Source organism: Crocodylus porosus, unplaced genomic scaffold (genome assembly GCF_001723895.1).
Source record: "Crocodylus porosus isolate Cpor-Errol unplaced genomic scaffold, CroPor_comp1, whole genome shotgun sequence".
In the NCBI taxonomy this organism is placed as follows: Eukaryota; Metazoa; Chordata; order Crocodylia; family Crocodylidae; genus Crocodylus; species Crocodylus porosus.
The window spans coordinates 46,303,789-46,312,531 of NW_017728943.1; the positions used below are offsets into that span (position 1 = coordinate 46,303,789).

The following is an 8,743-nucleotide window of genomic DNA, read 5'->3' on the forward strand; positions in this document are numbered from 1 at the left end:
GCCGTGCGCCTGCCTGCTGGCTGTGGTCTTCTGCCTGGGCTCGTACGGCAACCTCATCGTCTTCCTGTCCTTCTTCGACCCCGCGCTGCGCAAGTTCCGCACCAGCTTCGACGTGCTGGTGCTCAACCTGTCCCTGTGCGACCTGTGCGTGTGCGGCGCCGCGGCGCCCATGCTAGCTGCCCTGCTCTTCTCGGCCTCGGCCGCCCCGCGCCTGCCGCCTGCCTTCTGCTTCACCTTCCACCTCACCAGCTCCGGCTTCGTCATCATGTCCCTCAAGACGGTGGCAGTCATCGCCCTGCACCGCCTGCGCATGGTGCTGGGCAAGCAGCCCGACCGTGCAGCCTCGTTCCCTGGCACCCTGCTGCTTGCCTTGCTGCTCTGGGCCACCAGCTTCACCCTGGCTGCCCTGGCCACCTGGCGGACCCCCCGCTCCCGCCTCTGCCTCCCCGTGTCCCGCCCGGCCGTGGGTGAAGGGAAGCTCATCTTGTACCTGTATGTCATAGACTTCATCTGCTGTGTGGCCGTGGTCTCTGTCTCCTACATCATGATAGCCCAGGCCCTCCGGAGGAATGCCCAGGTGAGGAAGTGCCCTCCTGTCATGGCGGGGGAAGTCTCCCGCCCGCAGCCGTTTGCCGGAGGCGGGGACGGCATCCAGTGCGCCGTGCCCGCCCTGTACAGGAACCAGAGCTACAACAAGCTGCAGCATGTCCAGGCCCATGGCTACGCCAAGAGCCTTGGCCAGTTGCCAGGCCCTGCGGCCGGCAGGCTCCAGTTGGTGTCCGCCATGAACTTGTCAGCTGCCAAAGACTCCAAAGCTGTGGTGACCTGTGTGGTCATTGTTCTGTCGGTCTTAGTCTGCTGCCTGCCCCTGGGCATCTCCTTAGTGCAGGATGTGGTGTCTAGTAACAGTGGCTTCCTCCTCTACCGGTTTGAGCTCTGTGGATTTACCCTTATTTTTTTCAAGTCTGGATTAAATCCTTTTATATATTCCCGGAACAGCGCCGGACTGAGGAGGAGAGTCCTTTGGTGCCTACAGTATGTCGCCCTTGTTTTTTTATGCTGCAAGCAGAAGACGAGGCTTCGAGCCATGGGCAAAGGGAGCCTGGAGGTTAACAGGAACAAGTCGTCCCATCACGAAACCAATTCGGCCTACATGTTGTCTCCAAAACCTCAGAAAAGATTTGTGGACCAGGCTTGTGGTCCGAGTCACTCCAAGGAAAGCGTGTTGAGCCCCAAGGCTTCTGTTGGACATCAGCACTATGCGCAGAGCACCTCCACTCCAATGAATACCCGTATCGAACCCTATTACAGCATCTATAACAGCAGCCCTTCCCAGGAAGTGAGCACCCCAACTGGCTTACAGCCTCTAAACTCTTCCTTTGGGTTTGCCAAATCCTATATTGCCACGCACTATCATACCACTAACGACCTGGTCAGGGATTACGACAGTACTTCAGCTAAGCAGATCCCAGTCCCTTCAGTTTAACTGGGAGCATGGTGCCAGAAAAGCTTGTCCAAACTTCGTTTGGTTTTCTCTCCCCCCTTGTTCGGTTTATGAATGATTACTCTCCATTCAAAATTACAGTATTGAATCTGATTTTGCTAGACAGCAGCAAATTAAAAGTTATGATTAGTGTTACTATTCAGTGATTTGCACTTGAACTAACTGTTTCCTCGATATTTTCTTGAAATTGTAGGGCTTGTCATTAATAAAAGAACAAAAAAAGGCGCCTTTTAGATTTGTACCTTGAAATTGTTATAGTAGGATATTTTTGTTACTAAATCTTATGCTGAACCCTGCAGGGCACTGGAAATAAGTGATTAAGTACATCATGTGGGAAAGCATCTAAGAAAATGGCTTGAAATTTTGCTAGCATTATGGTTTGCTAAATTACATATTTTACTGTATTTTCAAGAATGCAGAAAACAGTTTGCATGGTACTGGGTAGGGGCTTGAGACCTGTTCTAGAGTGACCTAAGTTAAAGGCATTTCCTGTTGCAGGGGTTGAAAGAAGAAATAATGTTTTCTTTTAGCAGGTGCCAGTCCTACTAAAGGCTGCCATATGGTATCTGAGTGAAATCATGACTATTTAAGTCAGTGGCAGAATTTTCATTGACTTCAGTAAGACTGTGATTCCACCTTGAGTTGTTTCAAACAAAATTAGATAGTTATAAAAATAATGGTATATTGATACCTGTTAGGAAAAATCCTTGCACAAAGCCATTTTCTTTCTTATTATATGATAAGAAGAACTTATTAAAATCTACATACGTAACACTTGATTTCCTTTATTGTAGGCAGTGACATCATATACCATGAAAAGGATACTTTAAGAAATGGTTTTTAGCTACTCAAATGAATTGCTGTGATGCCTACTGAGGGGTGTTATTTGAAAGTACAAACAATTTAGGAAGTGTTGATATGCTGGCACTTCTTGCTAGCACAGTTCCTTCTGTAATGTTCCAATTTACAAACTAATACATGAGGAACAGTGTTTTTTTGTCTATGTCTATAAATATGCAAATGTGGGGGATTAGAATCTGAAATTTTTTTGTCATTGAATACAGATGTTCCTTATTAATACCTATAATATAAAATGATCAAGCAACGATATTACTACTGCTCTCTTTTTCAAATGATCTTATATACTAAAACATTTACAATCGTTCTAATGATAAACTGATATCAAGGTAAATATTTTTTTTTGTCTACTACACTTTATCTGTAGACCTACGCAAGGAGCATATAATAGAAGTGACATATTTTTATAATTCTGATCGTTAGTTTTGTTGTCTAACGTGTATCAAAATGATTTTTTGGCAGCTTAAGAATTTGGCAGTTTAAGAATTTTCACTTAAATGGCCTGATTTGGAAAACTGCCCATCATTTTGAATGGCAGTTTACTTCAACAGAAGCTCGGTACCTCCAAAATAATCAAGCCACTTACTTTGGTGCCTAAATAGGAGTTGAGATGCCTCCTTTAAGGAATCCATTTGGAAAATGTTGGTATACAGTATTCAATTCACAGAATACATTGGTGGTTTCCTTGCAAACAACGTATTATATTAGAACAGGAAGGTATTCAGATCATTGTAATGTAAATTATTACAGTTGTAGTTTTTTATTTTTAGAAACTAAACTATTTTACAGTGTTCCCGTTGAAAAATGTTGCATTTACAGGTTTGTTGTTTTCTTTAATTTTGAATAATTTACAAAAGGCATAATGTTATTGCAATAAGTGAACTCGACAAGTTTCTAACACAGATGTAAAGTTGAGATAATTTCAGTGAGTCTTTTCTCTCTGCCCAGATACTTTTCTCTGTGATAGAATCATATGGTTCTCGCTAAAGTGACTATAAGAGATAACTCAAAGGTTCATGACTCTTGTTGTTGTTTTTTTTATCTTGGGTTGCTTTTTAACACAAAGCTCCATAATTTGGGGGAAAGAATGGTGCTATGAGCTTGATCATAGGTCTTTTAACTCAGCATGGGTCTTTAACTCAGACTAAACACTGATTGTAGAAAATGGTTTGGATAGGGGCATATCACAGGACACTCTGGTTCTAAGGAATGACTGCAGGAATGGGTCTTATCTAGACTTAACATGCAGATCTCCTGTTTTGCAGTATCAAGGAAGTTGGTGGGAATTTTAAGTGTGCAAAAACTTATGGTAGGTTTCTTTTAAATCTGTAAAGTTTGTAAAGTCCTTTTATGTTTCTCAGACTGTGCATTTGTTGAATTCATAAGCTTCATAAAGTGACCAAATATTAAATCTTATCTGTCTTAGCCATAAAGATTGTTTGTATTGAATATCTGTGTGCTGAGTCGCGTGCACGTGATTTAGCCTTCTGAGAGTAGGGTGCTTTGCTGCCTTCTAGAGAGATTTTCCAAAGAGACAAAAGTCTCCTTAATCTGCCTTTTTTTAAGTATTTTTTCTTTAAATTCACTGTTGATGAAAATTCTCAGTCTTCCTGCCAACGAACTATTTAAAATGTTTACAGAACTGTCTATAAAAAGATAAACACCTCTTTTCTTAATTGCAAGAAAAACACTGTCTGACTTGAGTTGCCTATCATATTAAACAACATAGCTCTTCAAAGAGTGGTGTGGTTGGTATGGGCAAATAAATATAGATTGTATTCTACCTGTATTATAGTCTACCTGTATTTCACTGAATATCAGGGAACCTGGGATAAAATCACTTATTTTGACCCTGTCAGATTTGAATCCTTTTATGCTAGGCACAGTACCAACAGAGAATAGAGCATGGTTGCTACCTCAAGCTGAAAACTAATTGAAACAAGAAACAATGTGTGAATATTGATGGGATAGATGGAAAACTTGTATGAAGATAAGTTGAAATGAAAGTAGACTAATAAGCCTGCACATCTTGAAGGAGCAGACAATACAGTCAAATCTTTCTCCAAGGGGATTGAGAGACAGTTAGCCATGTTAATTTGAAGTCAGGCAGAAGGCAGCACATAACTAATTATCTATGAGTGACTAATAATCAGTTCTTATCCATTTTCAGCTTTTCATGCAGTGTACTTTGTATGCCATACTGAGACACAGTTAAGAATGATTTTTGATATTTATAATGAAGAAAAATATATTTTAAACATTCTAGTGAAAATTGTACATACATACTCTGGCTTGCTATATTAAATTATATGATTGCCCAAAATGCTACATTTGATATGCTGATAGGAACCTATCACAAGGCTAGGTTAGTACAGCCCATCTAATTCAATGTATGTAGAGTCTATTGCGTGTAGTCCCCCTCAACACCTATCTTTTTTCAAGTCGTATTGAGCCACTGTGAGTACATTTTGACTACAGGTGACCCTCGCCATTCACGGAGGATACATTCTTGAGATCCCGCAAATGGCAAAATCCGTGAATATGGCATTGCGTTCATGAATGTCATGAACTCAGTGCCACTGGCAGCTGCAGGGGGGAGGGGGGGCACAGTGGCAATGGCAGGCACCCAGCAGCGGTAAGCATGGCACTCCTGAGGAGCTCCTGTAAGTGTATTTAAGATGCAGGTTCAGCATTCACGAGTATTTGAAACTGCAAATGCCAAACCCACGAGTAGCGAGGGATTTCACTTGCGCAGCTGAGCTGTGCCTTTCTTTCCCATTTCCAGTTATTCTTGTTTCTTCACCAGCCTTAAGTGATTGGCAAACATCACAAAATGTGCCCCATACATTTCACCCAGAACCTCTCTGTAGCCCCCTCTCTCAGCTTGTTGCATATGATTAGTGTGACCCCACCCTCCATAAGGTGGAGCCAGACCAGGTTGCTCTGTGCCACATTTGCATGTAAATTTTTGGAGCATCCCAGGACTTGACACCGGTCACGAGTGGGGGGAAAATTAGCAAATGGTTAGCACATGGCTCCTTTGTGAGGGGTATCCAGAGTATACACACATACCAAACAGTGCTGAGCTGTGGGGTCCCCATGTCTTGAAATGCGGTTGACTGCTGGGGCCCAGCCCAATGAACGATGTGGTAAATCATGAGCCTTTTGGCTTTGGCCTAATACACATAGTTTGTACTATGTATAAGTGGGTTCACAAGTGCTGCTTATTTTTTTTTATATGTGCAATAGGGCTCATTTCTGCAGTGCTGATTCTCCTTTATACCCACTGAAGTTTTTTAATTTCCATATTATTCTAACAATCATTACAGTGTTTGGTCCTTGAGGTTTTCCATTTGTGGAACCCAAAGTACTGTACAAAGGAAGGAAAGTTAATTGTCTTCATTTTACAGATAGTGAAGTTGAGGTTTTGAGCACTGATGTGACTTACCAGTTGTCTATTTCTGTGACAGTTGATCACTGGTAGCTGCTGTCATTAGCAGTTGACCTGTACTTGTTCACATGAGTATATCAGGGATTGCTGTGAATGGGCCCTCTATAATCCATAGGACGGAACCCTTCAGTTGAATGCATCCATGATTTTCTTCTTCCAATGGAATAACTGTCTACTAAGGATGTGTGGGATTTCAACTGAAAAGGTAGCCAAAGAAAACTTTAAATTTCTTGTGTATGTCTGTATATTAATTTAACTCATAACTTAATAACATGATAATAACAGCATACTAGTAATATCATGTTATTAAGTTATGAGTTAAATCCTCAGTTGTGGATTACATTTTTGGACACCGCTATAATAAATATTAGATTTTTGGATCATTCCCAGCGGTTGAAATGTGCACATGGTAATAAGAATGTTGCTGTTTCAAGTCGATCAGTATAAATTGTTTTATGTTTTATAAATCATATCATTAGGTTGTGACTTGCTTTGATCATGTTATTAAGCTAGGAGTTAAAACACAGACATGCCAAGTGAATGGATTTGGGTAGGATAGCTGTGTGTTTGTGTCTCTTTCATAGTGGTTGGTATGTAGATAATAAGAGCCAACTACTCAGTACAGCTTTAACTTGAGAGGGCACCTTGTGTTTTTTATACATGATAAGGTACTGGATCTGTAACACTGACTGCAGTTTTGCTGTGTTCAGGTGGATTTTTTTTTGCAGAAGTGGAGAAAGAGACGCTGTGAGAAAATCCACAGGTTCCTGCAAAGCTGCAGTTAGAGCTGCAAACTAAGCATCAGTTGTTGCAATATAGAAGGTTTGATCTAACACCATAGCTTGGAAGCAGTTGACTGAAAAGCAAACCTAAAATTCAAATCTTGAGCCAATAAAGACTGACATAGGCCAGTAGTTTAAGTACAATGACATACAGACTCCATTAGGAAAGTAACTATAGCAACAGGAAGGAAAGTAGTTATAGTACTGGTGTCCACTTAGTTATTTGCTATGACTTCAGTGTTTTAGCTTCCTTTCTTGGACAAAGAGAATGTGGGGTTGAAACAGCACAAATGAGGTGTGTGTAAACGAAAAGGGCTAAGGTAGGAAGCTGAGGAAACAAAGATGTGATACCTGGAAGCCTTGTTTCAGTAAAATCTGAATCCAAGAATGTTCTTGATTAATCAAATAGATTTTGATTGAAGCTGAGTTATTTAGCTGTAACTTTACTAGCAAGTGAAAGTGAAAATAAGTTACTTAATCCTTTTGCCCAAAGAATATTTGGTTGAAATCCTCAGTTGTGGGTTACATTTTTGGAAAACACTGTACAAGTATTGGATTTTGGAGCATTCCAAGAGGTTGAAATGTGCATATGGTAATAAGAATGTAAGAAGTGCCATACTGAGTCAGACTGGTAGTCCACATAACCCAGTATCCTGCCTTTTTAAGGGAAGGTTTATAATTTGGTGGGCCGAGACCCATGATCCCTTTGGCCCATAGGATAGGCCTGTCCCTAGAGGGACAGTTGCCATGTCTTTAGTGGCTTCCCTAAATAAGGGAGGCTTAAGAGTGTTTTCCTTGTGGGTGTAAGACCGTGGTTCCCACGGCACAGCAGATAGTCCTGTCTCCAACAGTGGCAGAAGTGGATACTACAGAGCAGGGGTAGTCAACTCCTGGCACAGGTGCTGGAGTGTGGCACATGAAGGCATTTTGCTTGGCGCACACACCTTAGGGCAGACAGCAGAGAAGGGGCCAGGGTTGTGCTGCCACAACAAGGATCAGCCCCCTTGCAGCTCTTCCTTTGTCTACCCCTGCCATGCCAACATCTTACAAATCAAGGTTGCAGGTGTTTTTGGCACTCTGCCCAAACACATTGCCAACCCTTCCTATGGAGGGAAAGCATTGAACTGGATATTCTAGAGCGATCTATCCCTTCTTCAGTATTCTCTACACCATTTCAGATTTAGAGATGCCAAAGGAAACATCTCCAACTGATCTGTTCAATAACTATTAATAGGTCAATCATTCATGAATGTATCTAGTCACTATTTGAACCTCTGCCACCTCCTATGGCACAAGTTAAGTACATATTGAATTCCACAAGTTAACTATACATTGCATAAAAAATACTTTCTCTTGTTAATGTTAAACCTGAAACCTACTAATTTCAGTGGGTGCCCCCTAGTTCTAGTGTTCTGTGACTTGGTGAACAATAGTTCCCTGTTTACTTGGTCTACATCCCTCACAACTTTATGGACCTATACTATGTTTTTCTTAGCCTTCTTTTTTCTAGACTGACCTGTCCTAACCTTTTTACTTTCTCCTAAACTGAAGATTCCTAGCCTTTTTAGTGTTTCTTGGTATGGCAACTGCTTCATGCCTCTAATCACCTTGGCTATACCTTTTCTAATTCTACATCCTTTGTGTCCTACAGGGAACAGATCTGCACACAGCAGTCAAGATATAGATGCACCGTGGATTTGAATACTGCATGATGTTCTCCATTTTGTTTTCAATTCCCTTCTTAATGATGCTCAACATTTTATTGGCTTTTTTGGTCACCACTATACACTGAGCTAACATTTTTTAAATCTCTCTACAATAACTCCAAAGGTCTATTTTCTGAATTGTAACAGCTAGTTCAGAACCCAGCATTGTATATGAATAGTTGCGGTTACTTTTCCTCAGGTGCATTACCTTACATTTCTTGACACTGAAGTTCATCTGCCATTTTTTGCCATGTCTTTTAGCTTGCTAAGATATTTTTGTAGCTCCTCTCCATCAGCTTGGGACTTGACTGACTACTCAGAATAATTTGTTATCAACTGCAAACAGAGATTTCACTCAGAGATTGCATCCCCATGTCCATGTCGCTGATGAAAATGTTGAACAAAACAGGGCCCAGCACAGATCCTTGTGGGACCTCACTTT

General features: G+C 41.4%; 1 protein-coding gene across 1 annotated transcript; it reads left to right on the plus strand.

Moving 5' to 3' along the window:
* Positions 1-4: 4 nt before the first annotated feature.
* Positions 5-4,144, plus strand: GPR75 (G protein-coupled receptor 75; the record flags this gene model as incomplete). The annotated part of the gene is made up of 1 exon (XM_019548558.1): positions 5-4,144. A coding segment is annotated over one exon (1,482 nt), but the record flags the coding sequence as incomplete, so codon positions are not given.
* Between the last annotated feature and the right edge of the window lie 4,599 nt (positions 4,145-8,743).